Source organism: Emericellopsis cladophorae, assembly GCF_022114955.1.
Source record: "Emericellopsis cladophorae strain MUM 19.33 chromosome Unknown NODE_2_length_1295279_cov_118_880017, whole genome shotgun sequence".
Lineage (NCBI taxonomy): Eukaryota > Fungi > Ascomycota > Sordariomycetes > Hypocreales > Bionectriaceae > Emericellopsis > Emericellopsis cladophorae.
Genome location: NW_026250927.1, coordinates 137,766 through 158,317, shown reverse-complemented (window position 1 = coordinate 158,317; position 20,552 = coordinate 137,766). Strand labels below are relative to the sequence as shown.

The 20,552-nt window shown below is 54.2% G+C and overlaps 8 protein-coding genes across 8 annotated transcripts; 1 reads left to right on the top strand and 7 right to left on the bottom strand.

The window, feature by feature from the left end:
* Nucleotides 1–282: 282 nt before the first annotated feature.
* On the bottom strand, nt 283–3,465 carry J7T54_006786 (Pro-apoptotic serine protease-like protein; the record flags this gene model as incomplete). The annotated part of the gene is made up of 4 exons (XM_051507320.1): nt 283–491; nt 541–2,838; nt 2,887–3,083; nt 3,134–3,465. 4 exons carry the CDS (start codon nt 3,463–3,465, stop codon nt 283–285), a joined length of 3,036 nt encoding a protein of 1,011 aa, XP_051366000.1.
* A 1,385-nt stretch (nt 3,466–4,850) lies between these two features.
* On the bottom strand, nt 4,851–5,446 carry J7T54_006785 (uncharacterized protein; the record flags this gene model as incomplete). The annotated part of the gene is made up of 3 exons (XM_051507309.1): nt 4,851–5,095; nt 5,143–5,317; nt 5,390–5,446. 3 exons carry the CDS (start codon nt 5,444–5,446, stop codon nt 4,851–4,853), a joined length of 477 nt encoding a protein of 158 aa, XP_051365999.1.
* A 1,219-nt stretch (nt 5,447–6,665) lies between these two features.
* J7T54_006784 (Chaperone protein-like protein) lies at nt 6,666–9,310 on the bottom strand (the record flags this gene model as incomplete). The annotated part of the gene is made up of 5 exons (XM_051507298.1): nt 6,666–7,893; nt 8,233–8,272; nt 8,319–8,776; nt 9,062–9,173; nt 9,223–9,310. The coding sequence occupies 5 exons, from the start codon at nt 9,308–9,310 to the stop codon at nt 6,666–6,668; spliced, it is 1,926 nt and encodes a 641-aa protein (XP_051365998.1).
* Nucleotides 9,311–10,515: 1,205 nt separating this feature from the next.
* On the bottom strand, nt 10,516–11,157 carry J7T54_006783 (coupling of ubiquitin conjugation to er degradation protein 1; the record flags this gene model as incomplete). The annotated part of the gene is made up of 2 exons (XM_051507287.1): nt 10,516–10,818; nt 10,882–11,157. 2 exons carry the CDS (start codon nt 11,155–11,157, stop codon nt 10,516–10,518), a joined length of 579 nt encoding a protein of 192 aa, XP_051365997.1.
* Nucleotides 11,158–11,906: 749 nt separating this feature from the next.
* Nucleotides 11,907–13,052, bottom strand: J7T54_006782 (NOT2 family protein; the record flags this gene model as incomplete). Its single annotated transcript, XM_051507276.1, has 5 exons — nt 11,907–11,969; nt 12,030–12,153; nt 12,217–12,426; nt 12,476–12,667; nt 12,916–13,052. The coding sequence occupies 5 exons, from the start codon at nt 13,050–13,052 to the stop codon at nt 11,907–11,909; spliced, it is 726 nt and encodes a 241-aa protein (XP_051365996.1).
* A 1,705-nt stretch (nt 13,053–14,757) lies between these two features.
* Nucleotides 14,758–16,121, bottom strand: J7T54_006781 (COBW domain-containing protein-like protein; the record flags this gene model as incomplete). The annotated part of the gene is made up of 6 exons (XM_051507265.1): nt 14,758–14,895; nt 15,126–15,621; nt 15,668–15,764; nt 15,817–15,828; nt 15,876–15,959; nt 16,010–16,121. 6 exons carry the CDS (start codon nt 16,119–16,121, stop codon nt 14,758–14,760), a joined length of 939 nt encoding a protein of 312 aa, XP_051365995.1.
* Nucleotides 16,122–16,445: 324 nt separating this feature from the next.
* On the top strand, nt 16,446–17,940 carry J7T54_006780 (uncharacterized protein; the record flags this gene model as incomplete). Its single annotated transcript, XM_051507253.1, has 3 exons — nt 16,446–16,652; nt 16,705–17,437; nt 17,498–17,940. The coding sequence occupies 3 exons, from the start codon at nt 16,446–16,448 to the stop codon at nt 17,938–17,940; spliced, it is 1,383 nt and encodes a 460-aa protein (XP_051365994.1).
* Nucleotides 17,941–18,100: 160 nt separating this feature from the next.
* J7T54_006779 (uncharacterized protein) lies at nt 18,101–20,221 on the bottom strand (the record flags this gene model as incomplete). Its single annotated transcript, XM_051507242.1, has 4 exons — nt 18,101–18,329; nt 18,386–19,769; nt 19,850–19,871; nt 19,931–20,221. 4 exons carry the CDS (start codon nt 20,219–20,221, stop codon nt 18,101–18,103), a joined length of 1,926 nt encoding a protein of 641 aa, XP_051365993.1.
* Nucleotides 20,222–20,552: the final 331 nt, after the last annotated feature.

The following is a 20,552-nucleotide window of genomic DNA, read 5'->3' as shown; positions in this document are numbered from 1 at the left end:
CCACGCCGTCCTGGTCTAGCCCCACACGCCCAATCCCGCCCGGCCTTCGCGCGTCAACGTCATCCTCCAGGTGCTGGCTTCACTTGAGGGACATCTTTTACTTGATACCGTGCTTAGCTTCTATTTGCTCCAGTCTCTCTAAACAACTCGTCGCCTTGCTCAGCGGAGCGCCATTCAACGATGCCTAACGCCGAAAGCGACACAACAAACCGACGCAGTCCCTGACCTCATCGTTGTACAACGCGTATCCCTTTTTTGGTCGTACAACAACTCATTCCTGCGTTATTCCATATCACTCGCATCTGGGATCGTAAGCACGCCATCCGTAGCCTCGCCCTCGAACACGTCCTTGCCCTCGTAGGTCACGCGCCTCCAGCCGCACACCTCGTTGTTGTCCTTGATCCATTCCATTGTGGGGAAGTAATGGTCGTTCTTCTTCATCGTGATCATCCAAGGCACCGAGTCGAACGTCACTGCCTTCATTCGAAAGTCTAGGGTGGTCAGCGCATACTTTTGTGCTTGAGGCAAGAAGATACTCACAAGTGTTGTCGGGAATTTTGCGAGTTTCACGAATGAACGACTCGAGATCAGGGGTCGGCGTACCGTTCACAGCCGTGATAAAGTTAGTGGGCGCGACACCGTACTGGTATGCCGGGGATCCGCGGACGCGACTCGACACGTACACTTCCGAATGAAGCATACTGATTTGCTGCCTGACCGCCTGGTGAGGGCGGTGGAAAATAGCACCACAGAAAGAGACAGCGTGGTCCGTTTCGAGATCGTCAGCCTTGACCGTAGGCACGCTGAGCTGGATCTCTTGGCACTGCCGCACAATCGTGGCATCGAGCAACTCATTGGAGTACATTGTGTCAAAGTCGGAGATGGTGGTGCAAATGTTACCATTCAGAGTCAGCACAATATCACCCTCCAGCAACGAGGCAGGGTGGTCTCCGCGCTCAAACGTGCGCTTGCTGACCATGAAGAGTTGATGATGAGAGGGGTTGGTCTCTCTCACTTTGCTGATCCATTCGTCAGAGACGCCCATGACAGTGGCCTGTGACATGGCAATGGCTCGCAGCTCCACCGAGAGGATTCGGAGAGACGGCGTCTCGCCTTTTTGAACTGCAGAGAGGACGGGCAGGAGGGTCTTGGTACTCAGGCCGAGGTAGTACTCCTCATCTCTTTGGCTACAAGGGGAGCGCTCGCCTAGGTAGAGGAGCCAGAGCGCCTGCACCTTACCATCAGGAGAGGTTAGCACACCGCTGCTGCATGTAGAACCCAGGTTGCTGTCGATGGTGATGGCATCCACATTGATGGCCCGGTATCGCGGAGCAGCAGAGTTTGCAGGAATCGCGACCGCTGTGATCTCGGTGACTGTGGTTGAGCCGTGGACAACCCTTCCAATCCTATTGTGGCCCACAAAGTAGGTCTTTTCACCCTGCTTCAACTCTTGGTCGCTGAGTCTCGCAGACTTGACGTCCGCATCCACCAAAGATGGGTCGTATTGCACAATGGTGTAGTTTTGCAGGGGGTGCAAAAAGACCACCTTGCCTTCCACGATGATGGCATCTGCGATTGTGATTGTGATGTCACAAAGGTCATAAGGCACAATCGCCCGTGAGATGAGCACGAGGCCTTTGTCGGCATCGATGACCAGACCCATACCTCCACGGCGGCTTTTGGGGAACCCGTCGAGCTTGAGTGGCATCGCACAGTTCACATGAACGAAACTGTGAACCAGGTCACCGATGCCAGGATCAGGGACGTGGTCCAGCTCTATAAATCCAGCCGACCGGCGCTTGGGTGGCACTGGTGGCAAGGGGTCGCCTAGATCCGAAAAGTCCCATAGACCTGTGTTGTCGTTGCGGACGGCAAGCTTCATCTTGGCAGACCAGTGACGGTCAATGTAGACAATGGTGGTGTTCAACGTATGCAGGTCCCTAAGATGCTTGAAAGTCATGACGATCCTAGCCTTGTCTGGGATGGCCTTCATCACTTGGACGAATGTTTCGAGATCAGGCACTGGCTTGTGGTCGATTGTCTGCACGATCCAACCGTTGTCAGGGCTATCAAAGCGGAAGGATCCTGCCGCCTCGCAGACATAGACGCCTTGAACTGCGACGCCGTAGAGCCGGGCTTGCTGGTAGGATAGGTTGTGAAAGCTTCCACCTGCCACAGTGACAAAGCGGTCAGGGGTAATGACATGAAGGTCACCAACCTCAATCTCTACCTCGACATCTTCGCCACCACGGTTCAACAGCAATTTGATTGTCTTTCCAACGTTGGAATCGAGAATGTCGTCCAAGCGCAGGAACTGTGTGATAAGCTGGTCGTTCACCTTCATCAACAGGTCGCCTTCTTGAATCTTTTTGTGCGAAGGGCCCTTGGGCAAGATGATCTCCGCAACTAGCATCACAGTCTCTGTAGGGAACTCTTCTCGTATCGCGGCTTCCCACTCGGCAGTCAATCCAAGCCTGCGGCACTCGTCAAAGGGCTTGAGAAGGAACTGGCACTGAATATCACCACGCTCGACGGGTTTGCCCTCTTGGATACATTTTAAAGCTCGAAGGGGTCGGTCTAGCGGCAGGAAGTAGTCCGTTGAAGCACCGTCCGAGCGACCGCCTGCCTGCAGCGCGATAGCAGCTCCGTCCTTGCTGACAACCGGACTGCCCGAACTGCCGCCACTGGCCGCGGCGTTGGCTTGGTAGTAACATGTGTTGAAATCGCTGTAGCCGTCGCCGTACTCGGGGGCGTTGCGGTCAAGTCGGCTGATGACGCCAGACAGGATACTGAGCTTCTCTCCTGCATCGTTACCGACGACTCGGATCTCGACACCCACTGCCGCTGTCAATTCAGGCCTCTTGCTAATGTGCACGTCTCACATACCTTGAGCTTGCTCCGGCCTGAGTTCTAGCCCATCGACGATCATATATTTAATTGCCTTGGGGTCGTAGCGCAAAATGCCAAAGTCGTGGACGGGATCCCGATAGACGGGGTAACAATCGACCTCTTCGTGGTTGTCGAACACGCAGTGTCCCCAGAATGGACCCGCGCCGACAACGTGTCTGTTCGTCATGATGTACCTGTTTGGTCAGTCAGCACCGTTCCACCACACTCTCGGATGTCGACATACCCACGCTCAGCATCGACAACAAACCCGGTGGCCTCGCTGGTGAGAGCTGGGTCCGTGTCAAAAGAACACGTCTGGCAGAATCGAATAGAGACGACGCTGCGCACGACATCCTTGATTGTGTCCCGCCATTCGCCCAAGCTTACAGGCGTCCCGATCAGATCAGCTCCCAGGTCGGAGACATCTTCGTACTCGTACTCGGCATCGTGAACGTACTCGATGTCGTCGTCTTCTGAGCGGTTTCCGTTCACTGCGCGCTTGGGTGGTGGCGCTTGATCGGGTGAGCTCGGTGCCTTTCTTTTGCTGGCTCGTGTTGCGCGCCCGGTGACGTTCATGGTCGCTGCGTGTTCGTAGACGAAGCCGAGATATTGGGAAGGAGCCGGATTCCGCGAAAACCCCCGGCTCAAGAGTGGCAATGCGAAAACAAAGGCTAAGGCCGTCTGTCGCAAATACGCGTGGAGAATCGCAGGACTGGTAAGCGGTAAAGCGTGACCGAGTCACGTATGGTCTGTCGCGTTTGTGAAGAGCAAACGGGAGTAATCAATATAGGGGCGTGTTCCAAGAATCGCAACCACTAAACAAAGCGGAAGGCTTGAGAGGATGACACGGGGATGGAAAGTCAGTTCCAAGTTCAGTCCGGGGAAAACTTGAAGGCAAGGCTTAATTACGGAGTACGTACTGAGGTTGGGAAAAGGTGGATCATGTTCTGCACAATTGTGTAAACCCCTGCACAACCGCCCTAGCGCGGGACTAATGATCAAAGTTAATGTTACTACAGAGTACGTAGGCCGCAAGGCTCAAGGTGTATTAGCCGCCTTCCTTGATAAGTCGGCCTTCCACTCACTTCACCCACCACCGCGATTGATAGTCGAAACATCGATCCGAGCGTCAACGAAACAAATATATGTTGAACGCGTCTAACCCGCTTCGTCCAACTTGGATGGCTTGCTTGGATCTCGCCATGGGAACCGTGCCATCGCAATCAAGCGCAGGCCGAGCTCCCACACAGACGAGGGTTGCAGTGTAGTGAGACATGCATCTTCGTTGAACGTCACGAACCTGCCCTGCGCAATAAATGCAAGTCTCCAATGTGCTGCGAGTCGTCGCATGATCAATGCAGTCTGTATGCAATGGATATCCTTGGTCGCAACTCTTCTCGCGGCAATATGAACACGCTCATTTATCAAAGTACAAACTAATAACAGCCGTAGCTTCCATGTCATCCGCGCTGCTCACGCTGCTGCTACACCACACTTGAGATGTCCAAGCCTTGGCATAGGCGACCTGCTTTGTTTGGTGCGCGGGAAACATAGTCACAGCCTATCCGCAGTACTTCACTCCAACTTGTCCATCCCGCCGCCGCGTCCGTGTCTCACATTCCACACGACACAGCCTCGATGCACAAAAACAGGCACATCACCATGTCACGAGGTCACACTATGAGCTCCAAAAGTACGGTGGACGTGGTTGCGTTGCAATGCTATCGAGTCACGAGACCCATCAACTGACCCCCTCTACCATCATACATGCGGCTGCTACTGCCTCGTAGTGTCGGCTCGCGACGCTTACTCGTAACACTGCAAAATCAACCAGTGTATATTCGCAACTGAGATTGTGTGGCAAAAATGAGGAGTTTCGTAAATCAGAAACAGGATAATCAACGCGAAAAGAAATCCGAACTCTGAGCCGGCCGAGCTCTGGGAGGGGAGGATGTAATGGTTCAGTCCATATCGCTATCTTCGTCCTTCTTGATGAGAATTTCCTCATCGTCCGTGAGACCTTCGTCTTTGATCTCCTTCTTGGCGGCCTTGCCTTTGGCTTTGGTAGGAGTGCGGGCTATGGATCCATAAGCTAGGTTATCAAGACTCTTGTAGCCGAGCCACATACCTTTCTTCTTGGTAGCTGTGCCCTCGTCATCATCATCACCGTTCTCGATGCCGACAGACTTCTTGCCGCGCTTGCGAGCTTGACTATCATCAGTTTGGTTCGTTGTACTGGTGCACATTGCTCACGAGTGGCCTTCAAGGCAGTCTCAGGATCTCCATCAGCGAGTGCCGCGATATCTTTCTGGATCTTGGTCCACTGGTTCTGCAGGGACTTTTGTGTTCGGCCCGGCATGTTGATACGACTCCATGGCATCGGCTTGTTGTCTTTGTAGACAGCGATAATGCGCAGGAGGAATTCGAGCTGCGGTCTGTCATTGGATGTCCTGTTGAGAGGCCGCAGGCCATATTGACACACTGCGGGCGGTGTACCTACCTTTGCAGCTTCGGTCCAAGCTCCAGCCTTGGCGTTGGTCTCTTCCTGCTCAAACATTGCTGCAGGAAGTGTGCCTTCTATTGAGAAAGTGCGTCTGTGGTAGGGAGGACAGGTATTAACTACACAGGTATAGCTGAAGTAGTGATGAGGTAAAGATATGGTGTTGGAATCGAGGACGTGGGTGTGAGTGAGTATGTAAGTGAGAGGTTCTGGGAACGTTGAGGTGAAAGGGATGAAAGTGCAAAGGGCATGTATATCCGCCACATATTGCGAGGTGCGAGGCACTCTATCCAGCAAAGGCAGACATGGAAACAACGGGATCGGCGTGGAGCGATCGATGGAGATGGGAGTGAGGCGACAGTCAGGCTGAACTAGCAAGCTTGTGCTGCCGAATGACTGCTCGCGTATCCAGGTACATGTATGTTTTCGTGCGTTCACTTTTTTTGTGTTGGCTATTCCGGTCATATTGGTCGAGTTGCAAGAGCAAACGCAATGCTACCAGAATCAAACACAGCCTGGTGAATGTACAAGAACTTCAGGCCTGGCAAACGCCTACTTCGCAAGCACGGGGAGAGACGTGAGCCACAATCCGATATGAAGGATTCTAATGACGTACTCAAAGCTGATCTGGATAAAGCGGTTTCGCCATAGACCAAGGTCATCTATCTTTCTAGGGAAGCAAGCATCTGCCTACGGGGAGTACTCGACACTGCGTCACTTGACAAAATGGGGCAGAAAGATCTCTCTGTAAATGCTTCACAGCGAGAACACGTGCGTGATATCAAAAGTCATCCATATGCTCTCTAGGTTCCCTTGCCAAGTAATATCTGTGCTCGGGTTTGCACAATGATAAAAGCAACGTGTACTCCTGACCTTCTATGTCACAAGTGCAGCCCAAACGCCAGGATATATTTCCCAACTGCAGTACGCTCGATGCCTCAGCTAAACCCGGCTCGCCGTGCGTGTGTTTTGCCTGCTGAGCCAGAGCAAGAATAACCATAAATCGTGAAAGAAGCTCAGCGGCCTCTATCAGGCGTCTTTTTTCTCTGCTGAGCCAATTACCGCAGGAACCTCATTCACTTCTCTCCATACCAAGTTCTCTTCGTGCCGCAGAACACTTCGACATCTCTCCAAGAGCAGAAATCATATGGATGTTGTCCAGCGCGTGTGGCATCTCGCCCACGAGTACGTCGTAACAATTGTTAGGGCAAGAAACATGCGGAGCTCATCGAGTTCGATATTCTCCAACGGCTGCAACCCACGTGGAGTGTACACGTTACCTGACTTTCTCCCGGCATGCAATGAACTCCCGTAACCTTTGCTCGTGTTCGTCGCAGGCTGCGCTCCACCTGGAACGCACGTCATTATCCTGTTGAACAGATTTCAAGTACTCCAGGCAATCCGTGTCGCTTCGAGCGCCAAGAAAGCCGTAGCCCTTCTCCTTGCGTAGACCCATGATCTGCGTTTTACGGGCAGCAAAGTGATCTGTGACCTGACCGGTGAAATCCTCCCACTTCTGCAGGTACTCTGCAAAGTCGCCCACATATCGTTCCCATGTCCCGTTGTTCGTCGGCATCCCAGGCACAGCCATTGTTGGCGGAGGGCGGGGTGCCAGAGGCGCATCGGGAAATACCAGTGGCTGCGTTTGCACCGGCTTCGGCTCAAGCGGGATAGTCTCTGAAGCCTTGCTCTCGAAGGGAAGGTTGTCCTTCATACTGCCAAAGGAATGAAGACCAGTGCCGTCGGCATTGGCGAAAGGAGCAACGTTGCGCAAATCAGCAAGATTAGCTTGAAACTCGGCCGAATCTTCTGATCCAGCTCCGTTCAGGTTGGGTTCCGCATTTCGAAGGTGACTTTCACGGGTTGCAGTCGTTCCAACCCCCTTCGGTAGTCCGTCGTGTTCGTCAGTGCGCCATTCGGGCCGAGACGGTTGAACATTTACAATGCGAGGCCCTTGGGTTGCTGTACCGGTCACAGGGGGGGGATCTATGTCCATGGCCTGCGGACTCCCAGTCGATGCTACTGAAGGCCGTGTGCCTCTCCCTATGAAGGAGATCTCATCCTCGTCACTGTCAACAAGAATGGCCTCTTTTGCGGTTGAGCCTTCTTTAGACTTTGCGGGATTGGTTCTCCGCGAGTTAGCTCGGCTTGCTTTTAAAGGTGAAGGGTTCGAGTTGGTTCGAGATGGAGGTGCGAATGTCTCGTTCCATGATTGTGCGCTCCAGCCCTCGGGGTTGAAAGGCTCGTTTGCAGGGGTTGCTTTCGTCTCGGGAGCCCCCACTGGCTCTTTCCGAGGGATCTCAGGCGGCTGTTCGGCTTGCTGTTGGTGAGTAAAAGAATCCTCAGATGGGGCAGCTGAGGCCGGGGCAGGCTGGGCTCCAGCGTTAAACTGCCATTGACCCTTGTCTTCGTTCGTGAAGCTGGTGTTGATACTATCTGCACTCTTGCGCGCGAAGTTTTGCGTTGGCGCAGTTGTCGGCAGAGTCTCCTCAGATAGGCTAAAGCTAATAGATCTTTTGTTAGCCTTGCTCTGCGTGACTTGACTGGTTGGAGATGTGTAGGGCTGCCTTCTCTTCTCCGGGGTGGTCCTCGCAAAGGCAATCAACTGTTCCAGCAGATTATGCTGGTTCCGAAGAAAGGATGTTTGCTTTCGAGGTGTACTACGTTCTCCACTAGGAGACGTCTGCGGAGCCCAAGACTCCGTGAAAGGGTGACAGCGCCAAGCTTCATAGCCATGAATCGTTTCCTAGATCGACTCAAGCTGCTGACTATGGAATGGGCCTCTGGCTTTGCGGGGGCTGTGGGCGTAGGACTGAGGGCGATGCTTGCGGGGTGTTCCATACATTGAGGGCCGTTGGCTACCATTCGCCTTCTGCTCGGTTGCTACTAGCGTTAGCGAAATCCTGTCAACCATGACTGTGAGACTTACGACTTGGTGCCGGAGACTCCTGGGAACGGGGGGCACTCGATGCTCGAGCTTTCGTGTGAGGCTCCTTGGGCGGAACCTTGGGTGCTCCCTGGCTAGTGTCGACGTCGAATGGATTTGTCTTTTCGCCGGAATGGGCCATATATGGGGAGCTTTGACGTCCATCCATGCCGGAGTTGTCGCGGAACTGACTGAGAGGATCAGGCATCCGAGGAGGCGGCATAGGCCTTTCGGTCCTCTGGGTTTCAGGCTGCTCCCACTCTTCTGTTGGTCGTGGTGGTACGGTGCGCGAAGGGTCTGGCCGTGTCGTATAGTTGCTGTTGCTTACCGGTGGCTCATCGCCAAAGGCTGACGCATGTGGCTGGTATCCAGTCTTGCGGTTGCCAAAAGCTGCCTGCTGCCGTTGCCTTGCCGACTCTGTCCGTGGTGGTGTCGGTGGAGGTGCCGCCGAAGGACGCGTGCTTGAGGAACCCCCAGCCTTAGCTTGGGGCTTGGGGCGCATGCTCTCAAATGCTTTGGCGGCATTTTTCATCGACTCAGATTTGGCAGATGCATGTTGGCGAGCAGTTGGGGGCACGCCAGAGGAAAAACGCGTGTTCCATCGGTCAGCTCCAGAAGCTTGGCCTCGCCCTGGAGCATTAGTCCGGCGGGGAGGCGCTGGGAATTGTGTCCCAAGATCAGCCCATGGGTTTCCTCTGACGCCTGAAGACTTCCCAGGAGCAGACCGTCCTCTCGTGGCATCAAACTTGGCTCGTTCGGAAGGGTTCGTGAGGATGTCGTGGGCAGTTTGGATGATCAGGAACTGTGCGTTGACCTCCTGCTCCCTGCCAGGGTTACGATCGGGATGGTACTTGAGAGCTCCAGCTCGTTAGCAATGAGTATGATATATGAGAGGCGTGTCTCCTACCGAGCTTGCGATACTGCTTCTTGATGTCAGCGGCCTCCGCCGTGGGAGGCAGATCGAGGTCCGCATAATAGTCGCGGGGGGCTACCATCGCAAGCGAAAGTGGTCTTGCGGAGGAGCTTGCTCGATTGTGTTGCGGATATTATTGAAAGGCCACGAACATGTCCAAGGGATTATATGCTGAGTATAGGGACTAGTAGTCCAGGTATGGCTGCGACGCGCTGGGCAGCGACGATGTTGGAGGTGGGTTCGCGCTAGTCGTTTCAATCGCTTGCAGGGGAGCGCGAGAGCGAGAGCTTGCCGAACCACTTCGATTGTCTGTGGATAGGCAAATGAAAGTTGACTGTCGGAGGTCTGCTGTAACGCGAGGGTTACGGACTCTTCCCTAAGCGAGGTGAGACCTGTTGGGGCTGTTGTGCCAAGAAGGGTGAGAGGAAGCTGGTTAGAGTCGAAGGGCGAGGCGATGCAAGCAATGAGGGTATCACAGAACCTCTTGTCGTGCGGGCTGGATGCGAGGTTGTGTCCTCGGTGAGTTGAGGTGGGACTGAGAAATAATGAGTAGGTCGGACTAGGCGCAAACAGCAAGTCACGGTAGGTCGTGGCTTTCTGCAGCAGGCTTGGCCCAAGCGTGACGATTGCCAGGTACTACTTTATACGGATACAGCTCAGGTTAATTAAGCTGCGCGCACCACTGTAGATCACCCACGATGACGTCAAATCGATCAGCCTCGTCACAGTGTTCGCCCAGAAACATTTTTTTTTAAGTCTAAAAAGATGTTGCTTGCGCAGGAGCTTCTCTTTTTTCTTTTTTCTTTTGGCATAGCGGTTGCGCTGCTTGTTGGTTTTACAGTATCCTCAACGACTGCGTAGACCCACCACGCCTCTTGCAGTGATAGTGGATCGCCAAATCCAGGGTCTACACAGCCCCGCCAAAACAGGCTTCAACCTGCAGATACCTTAGATGTAGACGCCGACGTGTGGCTGAGGAAATGAGGCAGTATTCATTTCGCCTTAACCAACGAAGGCGCAGTGCAATCACGGAGCTCCTCTATCTTTGTAAGATTCTATCAGCTTGGATCGAAGAGGTGTCAGACATTGCAATTCGCATCCACCCTGACATGGGACAGGGGGCTATCAGCAAGAGAGGGCTGCCTCTTAGACACATTCGGTACTGACCATCACAGAGTCCTGCTGGTACCGCCTTGTGGATCTGGTAATAATGTTCATTGTCATATGTTGATCAAACACAATGCCGGCAAATGGTCGTGACAGTCAGATCAAACATGTCCCATCCCTTCAGGTGCTTTTCCCTTTCGCGAGTTTCGCCTCCATCTTCCTCCTTGCGGCAAGGATCATGTCCTCCCTTCTTTTTTGCAAAGACGCCTGCCTCTCGTCTCGATTGGAGCTCCAGGCTTTGGTCTTGGAATCGATGTTGACCGTATCATCGGTCGCAGTCGAGCTGGTGATACGATTGGTAAGGTTGTAGCGCGTGATCAGGTCTGGCTGCGACGGCTTCTCGACTTTGCGGAGAGCTGCCGCCGAGCTCGCGCTCGTGGTGTTCGGCGGTGGTGGCGCAGGGGGTTGGAAAGTAATGGGAGGCTAATCACGCCAATGTCAGTCGGGCTGTAATAACGGAAGCTTTCGAAACTTGAGCGAACTCACTGTTTCCAGACGGCCTGCCAGAATCCTCTCCGTCGTGTTCTGTATGTTCATCCCATTCCTGTGCAGATCCCACAAAATCGTCCGTCGTTCCGTTTGTGGGAACATCTGCTGTATTCTTTCTACAGCTGTTTCTCGAGCTCGCAGGAGCGCCTCGGGCGATCGCGGCGATTGCGCTGCCGAAGCTCCTCCTCCATTGAAGAACAGATAGCGCGCGATGAAGCCCAGGATAATCAGAATCGCTGCGAAGTAGGGCAGCGAAATTTGGTCGTCAGACATCTTATTCTTGGTACAGATTCAAAAGACCGCCCAGCGGAAGATGAATGGCGTTGATCTTGGGGTCTGGTGCGGGTTGAGCTCGTGATTGGTCATCCACCGAAGATGTCGTATGAGCTGGCGCGAAGTGGCGCACGGCCGTTGCAGCTGTAGCGAGACTTGTCTAGCCTAAGCGAGCGTGTCGTGAATCGGGGTTGCCTACTCCGTACGTCGATACAGATGGACGAGAAGTGTCTTATCGTTGACCCAGGTCGAGGCCCTTCTAGCAGGCGGCGACCCTCGGCTTTATTAGGTATTAGTTAGGTGGAGGATGGACAGGCAGGCTAAGGAAGATGTGGATCAAATGCCATCATTACTGGGAAGATTGCTGCAACGTATGCGCGATCGGTAAAATGTCGGCAACAGAAGCTAAGTACGTGCACCGATAACAGACTGCGATGAACTGTACATGCATGTGACAAACGCATATCAGAACAATGCCTGGCTGCAATTGCTCACTCAATTCATAGAGAATCCATCTCAAGGCAGAAGATTGCTCTTCAGCAGTACCCGTAACCTAGAGACGTGCATCCATGAGGATCATCGCTTGAGCCGTTTCGCGCGCCTGCATTGGGAACAACACATCCTCCCTGAGCCACCCATCGGTAGTCAAACAGCACATTGCCATGATCCACCTTCCTTGCACGTATAAGGCTGTCAAAGAAAACAGTAAACCCCTGCTGTAAATGCGCAGTCGTCACCTTGCCAGTGAATTACGGCCCGGACGCTTGCGTCAGGGATGTATCCAAATCGTTGTAGTAGAGCGTGAACTCTTTCTGGATTGACGTTAGCTTTTGGAATCATTCTCAGAATTCTCAGAGGCCTTCTGGTCATACTCGGTCTTTTCGCCAGTTGTTGGTGTCCCAGACAATGTAGTAACCTCGCTCGTGCGTCGGACTCAATATTTGAGGGGTCATCTGCTCATCTTTGGTGAGCCAGATTTGATGTTTCTTATGCCATCTCCAATTGCGATTGTTGCTAACAGGTCAGTCGTGATTTTGAACAAGCGCCTGATACACTTACAGTTGCTCTGCTGCCATCTGCTGCTTGATGTCTTGAGGACAGCTGTAGAAGATCCAAAACAAAGTCTCCTCATTGAACCCCTGAATCTTGGTCTCAATAGGCTGTACATTGGTGACATTGTAGCAGTCTGGTAAACGAGGCTTGGCACCATTGACGGTCGGTCGGGGTGGCGCTTCATCAAATAGCGAGTATACCTGTGTCGAGATGGGCCTAGCAACATGTCAGTTTCGCGTTCGTGTCTTATTCTCAGAGAACGTACTCCGGCGAGGTGACATCCAGACCAAGAGACGCCGGGTCAAGCCCAACAACCATAGCGTGGTAGTCTGGATAGTTGTTCATCAGAGTTCGCAGGCCCTTAATACCCCATTTATCGGCGTCGGACATCCCGTTCAATGGATCTATGGGCGCAGGAGCATCGAATGCCTTGGTGTCTTTGGCTTCGGAAGAAGTCCTAGAGCCCTCGGGGACATTGCATGCTCTTTCCTCGTCATGTGATCTCGATAACCCTGGAAGCGTTAATTATGACGGGGTCGCTGGGGGCGATGAAGCTTACCAGGCATTCCCATGCCAGGGGGTGATCGCACTTCACTCGCGGGGTTCGTGGCCGAAAGTGCGTTCAGGAGTCCGTTCCCTCTGCTTGATGGCCCGGCAGTGCCTAATGGAGGCCCGTCGTGTGATCCAAACCCCATGGCGGCTAACCTGTCACTGCCTAGCTCGCCATTCCCACCACGATTTAATGGTGGAAACTCGTCCGGCCCTCCCGACTGGCCCTGCTGCGACGCTGCCTGCGCGCTGCCATGGCCCCCGAACCGAAAGCCTCCTTGTGTAGAGGCCATACGTGATGATGGAGGGCTGAACATGTCATCTTGCCCGACTTGAGACGATAGAGGCGTGCCCTGGTTCCTTTGCACTGGTGCAGTGATATTTCGGCTGCCAGTATTCGAAGTGCCCGACCACATCGATCCTTGGCTCGAACCAGCCATTTGCGCATTATTCGACAACGAAGGAAATTCCCTATGGTGCGTTTGTTAGTATTTGCTTGGGCAGACTGAGAACAGTGCAAGCAAGGACGAGTGGCATGGATCGAGCTTGAAAGATGTACCCGCTCATGTGCACAGTGGAGTAGGCAACGCCTGAGGAACCCCCGGATCGATTAGGGACAGGCTGTCCCGGTTCCAAGTGCAGGACCTTCCTGCAGAGCCTGGCCTTCTTCGCCATCGTAGTTGCCCTCGGTAATCAAGCTCAGGATGAGAGCATGTCACAAAGACTGGAGGTGTGGTCTAGGTGGGGGGAGAGTGTCGGGAAGGAAGGTAAAGTCAAGAGGGGTGTTAAAGGGTCAGTGAAAAGCGCACGTACGACAAGTCCAATGGTGTCGCGGGCTGGGAGCCGCTCAGACTCTGGGCGAAGCTAACGTTGCCTCCCATTTGCCTATTGGGATTTTGAAGGCCAGCGCTGCCCATTGGCACACCACCTCCAAATGCCCAACCTGAGTTGTTGTTTGCTGTCATTCGCATGCCATATCAGCCTCATTTGTCCCACTTTCGTCCCAAAAAGCCTCAACGCTGAGCGGTAGAGCGGACAAGACGTACACATTTTTCCATTCGGTAACCGACTCGACACAGACCGGTTGGTGGGTTGCTGATTTTGTTGTTGTCCGCCAAACCCACTTGGCATTTGCCGTATTGTCGGCGGCATTCCTGAAGCAGATATACGTCAGCAGCTGATCTGTACCGCCAGTCTATATTTCTAGAGCCGTGTTGTCCTGTACTCTGGGCCGCACTGAAGCCTGCAGGCACCACGAGGACGGGCTTTGCATCCCCACGAGGCGATGTGCTTCGAGGGGCTTTTCAACCATCGACGCCTCAACTTCCACTAGCTTATGGTCTGTAGGATGCATCGCCGGGAACAGCCGAGTACGAGATCGCGCTGGTAGGCTATGGCCACGGTGGGCTCGCTACTTGCTGTGGTCTTTGTCGCAATTGGGAAACGAATGGTTTCGAAGGAGAGACTTTCGTTCCACGATCGGTTCGAGGGGTCGCAGTGCACTACGGATGTTGGGAGATCCTACCTGGTCTATTCATGGTGGCAGATATGATGCGCCTCGTGTGATACGACGTGCTCGCTCGTGCGTTGGTATACGGCGGTCGCGATGTCGAATCGGGGGTCAACAAACGCGGCCTTTGCTGTGAAGCGAGCAGGTGTTCGCGTCTTCGCGGGGTTCAGGTCTGTCCTGCAGCTTGGTGTCTTTTCAGTTTGTCGTCGACCAGATGACAAGGGTACGTCCCTTCGCAAAGAAGGCTGCAGCTTCGAGTGGCGGCTAGCGGGCGTCTGGGGAACCCAGCGATCGCGGTCGTCGGACACAAATCCATCCGCCCCGATGATGCTGTCTAGCCAATCACATGCTACCATTCTAGGGGGTGAGGTATACCCAGATGGAACCATCTGCCGTGAGGCTGAGAGGGTATCACATCGTCTTCATCACACTAGACTATAGGGCAGTTTGATACAAGAATGCGTCAATTCTTTGTCTCCATCGTCAGTTCATCCGAGGAAATTTTTGAAGCTATTCTCAAAGTCCACGTCCGCGACATATTTACCGATCAAAATGATCTTACCCTGCCGCGAGGCTTCTTCAGCACCATTATGGGCGTCTATCAGCTCGAAGATCTCCTGCACACCCTGTAACATTTTAACCTCGCCGTTGTCAAAGACCAATCGTCCTTTCGATCGGTGTATCTCGAAAGTGGTGTCATTCCCCTTCCCGGGCAGCTGAGACTCCCACAAAATGGATCGCAGCCAGCGATCAACAGTATCCAACTGACTCGGTCTTAATGTGCCAACAGCGAACGAGATTGTAGAGATGGCCTGAAGCGTCAGTAGAGGTGCCGCAAATCACTAGTTGAACTTACAGAATCCAGGTGGCTATGACCTTTTGGCGCAACTTGGGCCTCGTCGAATTGGTCATATGCATGAAGGTCTAGTATGAACCCCTCCAGCTTCGGGACCTCGCTCCTCTCTGTGAGATGGATCTTGGCAAGCCCATTGATGGACTGAATCCGTGCCTTGACATGGTCTAGCTCCTCTTTGGTCACCAGATCGACCTTATTCAGCACCACTACATCGGCATGGGAGATCTGAACGTGAGCAGTCGTCAACAGTGGGCCATGCCCGTCGTGGTCCTCTTCCTCCAGCTTGCCCTTTGGGTCCTCGAGACTGCGCAAGATGTTCTTTGCATCCACAAGAGTAACGATACCATCAAGATAGATGGTACTGCCTAGCCCGTCATCGACCCAGAAGAGCGGTGCCAGATTCCCAGGATCGGCCAGCCCTGTAGTCTCGAGGAGGATGTAATCGAAAGCCCCCTTCTTTTCCATCAAAGATTCTATCGCATTCACGCCAGTGTCCCTGATGAGGTCAGCTCGAACCCAACATCAATCATTGATGGGCTCACTTGACGGAACAGCATATGCAGCCATTCCCGACCTCGAGCCATTCCTCGACTTCTTCACCTCCCTTGTTAACGGTCAGGGACTTCTCAATGTCCAATGCTGCATCGTTTGAGTAAGGCTGAATCAAGGAATCGTAGCATGCATTACTCACAATCCCCAAATTCTTGTAGATGTCAGTTCAGGCCACTAAAGCTCTCCGAGTCAACCCACCGTTCATGATCACTGCAATTTTCTTGCCATGTCGAGCTGTGAGGATGTAGTTGAGTAACGTCGTTTTGCCAGCGCCGAGGTAGCCTTGTACTGTTAATTCGCATTCCTCAAACTTGCGCCTCGTTTGCTCGTACCGGTGACTATCGTGATTGGCACTTTCGCAGTGATTTCCTGCGTTGATGCATCCGTCTCTCTGTCAGCCTGAATATCGACAAGTTCCGGCGGAGTGTCATCTTCAAGATCCATTGTGCGAGAATACGTGGTCTATTTCTGATAAGAGTGAGATATGAGAAAGAGGAGCTTGGGAAGTAGCAGTTGGTCAGTTCAGTGTACATGAGCACTGCAAGTTGAATCGCCCGCCTCCATGTCGCTTGCCCCACCAAGCCCCGATGCCGTCACTGCACTATGCACAGATCCTATGCGGGTGCTGCACAAAGATTATGCAAGCTCCAGTCCCTAATCCGGGCCACTTGGATTAAGCCAAACGCCGAGCTCGTCGCGCGACGCCAATCGTAACTTTGAATGTATTGAGGATAAACACAAACTCCAACAATCCCAACAGCACCCATCATGTCTTTCGCTCCAGGCTCACCCCGGCTACCAAGTCCGCCGCCGGTGGCAGAGATCCCCAAGTCCCCGTTTGGCGGCGCGGCGGCCACTTTACACATGTCCCAAGCAGAGCAGAGCTTGCTGGATGCCAATTCTAGGAGACGCATACATCCAGGCACCAAGGCGGCGGACATGGCGGCCGGTCCGCCCCTGGTAGCCCTCAACGAGGTACGCTATGTCAGGATAAACGATACGACGCCATGGACTGACCATACCACAGCTCGACTCAGCTTTTCAATTACAGGAGCATCTCGCTGCGCTTCACCACCACCACACGGAGAGCAATGCGAAGCCCATCGACCGTGACTCGGCGATCCAGCTCGCCCAGCCGCCACCCGGCATCGACAAGACATTATGGCTGTACGAGCTGTGTCGGTTCCTCATCTCTCAATGCAACAGCCTCATCGTCGGCTTCCTGTTCGACTCCCCTCCCTGCAGCGCGAGCACGTGCCCTGAGATGCGCGCATCGGAGTGGCAGTTTCTCTGCGCCGTGCACGAACAGCCAAAGAGCTGCTGCGCCATCGACTACTGCTGCCATACCCTCGACTGGGCAGCCAACGTCGTGACGGATCAGAAACTCTTCCCCAGCCGCTTCGTTGCGCTCACCGACGCGCACAGCAAGAATATGGGCGTAAAGAACCTCGTCAATGTGTTTCGAAGGCTACACCGTATCTTTGCTCACGCGTGGTTCCAGCACCGTAGTGTGTTCTGGTCGGTGGAAGGCCAGACGGGGCTGTACGTCCTTTTTAAGACAGTGTGCGACCTGTACGACCTCCTCCCCGCCGAGAATTACAAGCTCCCACCGGAAGCTGAAGGCCTCGAGGCACCGCGAGCCGAGCTGGAGCTGGAGAAATCTACACCGACGATTATGAAGCCACCTCACCAGCAGCAGCAGCAATCAGAGCATGAGCACGGGCCGTCGGAGAGCAGCGATGGCGCTCACTCAATTGGGCGTACGAACACTCGACGACACATCCGGAGTAGTCCATCGACAGGCAGTGCGGTCACAACAGTGATGGAATCGGCGGAGGAGGAGGACACTGGCGGCATTTCGCGCAAGATTAGGGACATGCATCTCTCAGCCCCTGACACCCTGAGCGAAGAGCCCGAGACCGCGGATGTGCCCATGATGGTGGAGGATGCTGGGTCGCCTCGTACAGTAGCCATGGGGGAGACGATGCTCGACAATGGCCAAGCCGCCGTTGATGATGGCGATGCCACGTCAGAAGCTGATCAAACAGTGGTCGACATTGGCGTAGAAGAACAGGAGGACTCGAAGGATGAGGAGGCGCCCGAAAAGGAGCCAGAATCTGTGAAAGATGGGAAGGCTGAGTATGGGGAGACTGAGCAGTCTCAAGAGCAGCCCGAGACCACTAGCACAGCTGCTCCTAGTGAGGACAAGCTGGCGGATGACGAGACTGACGCAAAGTCGACGGATGAGTCCAAGAAAGAATAGGCGTGACGGAGAGGCACGGGGATGTCTCACTCATGATTCACGTGTATGTTGAAAGTTGGGAAGGCTTCACAGGAGCCCGTCGTGGCAGGCGCTTTGTCACTTAATAGTACTCAACTAATACGCAGACACTACAGACGCGGAGCTTAACGCTTGTCGTCCGTCATCCGCCTGCAATCTCCATCTGTGCAAAGAGCTCATACAAGAACTTGGCTTCGCGCACGTCCTGCTGCTGCGCCGTGCGAGCCACGTCGTTCCGTTCATCGGCAAACTCTCGTACCTTGCGCAGCAATGGCGTGAAGCCCTCATCATGGGGCAGCCACCAGCGCATGATGGACGGATCATTCAGATCGCGAGCCATCTGCTCGCGGTGTCGGGCCGGCTGTATACTCCTAGACGGTGTTGTTAGTCTTGTGGCCCGAGACGTCTTGGTTCGTAGCTGGCTCACCCCATCTGCTCTGCTTCCGCGAGGTTCCGCCTCACCCACATGCCTATCCTGTGGTCATCCTTGCGCAGAACCGAACAGGCAACCTGCACCATTGACTGGAGGCCGATTAGTACGCCTTGGGATGACCGTCGTCGCAAGGCCTCATCGTAGTAAATAATCGAGTACGCGTGCCTTCTGACATTGGACATGAGCTCCTCCGAGGGCATGGCAGGCGATGCAACGAGGTGGAGTATCATGGTCAGATGCCACGACGCATAGAGCTCCGTTATTTCCGCTGATGGCAGTTCCGGCATCACACGTCCTTCGAGCGTCTGGAACAGCTCGTCCACAGTCGGCTCCCTCCCCCCAAACCGTGATTCTATATTTTCTGGCCTTGGTATCGAAGGGGGCCATCCCTGGCGGAACCGAACCAGTTCTTGCAGTAGATCCTCGTGCTCTCGGCCAAAGCTGCTGTCCGGGTGGTTCTGGCGTTGGCGGGGTTTGGTGAATAGCATGTTTTGTTGCCACCTCATTCGTCGGATGCGTATGTACTCGTGCGCGAGTATCCGATCTGGGTCATGCGGACAAAGCAAGCTTTGGTTGAGACAGAATTTCTCCATGTGTTCAAACCAGCTTCTGTCGAGCGTGGAGGAGCAATTCGCCACGGCCGCAATGTACGCGTCGAATCGCGCGTACCATGTGAAGCACATCCGTCCCATAGGCGTGTGCGGGGCCGTGGCAGGCTCGAAAAGGGCGTCGAGGACTTGAAAGGCTGCCCTTTGGTGCCCCATGACATTGACCCAGTCCCCCAGATACTCCTCAATCTGCGCCAGTTGCAGGATTGTCAAGAGCGTGCTGATCTCGTGCTTCTCGCCTTTCCTAAAGTGCTCCAGCAGCAGCGTGATACTGCGGTGGTGATACCGCAAAAATTCCGCCAAGTCCCCATCTGGGTTCTGCACCGTCGTGAGGTAGGACGCAAAGGCCACAAGAGCGTTGAGCAGAGCCTCATCTTGCAAGGCTGCCTGGGGCAATAGCGATTCAAAGAAATGGTCGGCTTCGTGCGCTATGCCGTAATGGAGATTCGTGACGTTGTCAGCTATCCATTCGAGATGCCGTTGAATATCTGCAGGAAGATGACTCCAGGATGAAGTGGCACTGATGGTACGAGGTGACGGCGTTTGACCGCGCTGGTCGGCCGGACTATTGCTCTGCGCCCCTGCTGAGCTTATGGGTGAGCTCAGGCTCTGCGTTGGGTCGCGAGGGCGGCCACGGTCTGAATGCGCCGCGCCCTCGCCTGCGTCACTCTGCTCCGTGGTCTGCGGTGAAGTCTCGGCTGACCTGGTTGCTTCTTTTGCCGATCCCTTGGGCTCCGGATAGACGCATTCACGGCCACCTTTCTGACAACCTACGCGCAAAGTTAACGAGGGTGGACCACACGCAAGATGCGCCCGCGAAAGGGCGCAAAATGGGGGTACTGACGCTCACAGACTGGTCTCTTCTCATCACACTACATCGGCCAATATCAGCTTGTGCATTCTCTCGTCGCATGGTGGTGGGCGAATCAACCTTGACACGACGGCTTCTGCAGGTCAGGCAGCCGGATCTGGTTCGCTTGTGTTTCACGGCCTCTGATCCGTCGGCGGACAGAGCGCTCGTCCGACTCTTTGACTTGCTTCGCTTCTGGACCAGAACCTGCTGCTGCGCACTGTGATGGTCTGGTGCCTGCTGCAGGGTGAAGTCATGAAACAGGGCTGAGGGCAGCGCAGTTGGCACGGGATGCGGCGGCTGGGCAATGTCCACAAGATGCATTCCCGCTCCGGACATGGAGGAGAGGTAGCGACGGTAAGGGTCGTCCATGACGGCGACGGCTGTTGTGTGACTGCCTCAATCTGGCATGTGTTCCCCCTTGCTCGGTTTTGGAGGTGAGTCGGTTAGGAGGACTGCATCGCTCAGCTGCAGGCGGTATGGGAAGACAGAGCGGTTGTAGATACGGATAGACAGGTGGAATAATGATGTGTCGATGCCAACCACTTGAAAGGAAGCGGCCGAATGCCAGTTGCCTGGGCGAGTACGTACGTAGCCCGCGTGTGGTCCTAGTATCCTAGTCTAGTACATGTACGGATAGGGAGCTGAGCATGGTTACGTTAGGCACCTTACTTTTTTATGACTTGAGTGCCTTGTTAAGTTG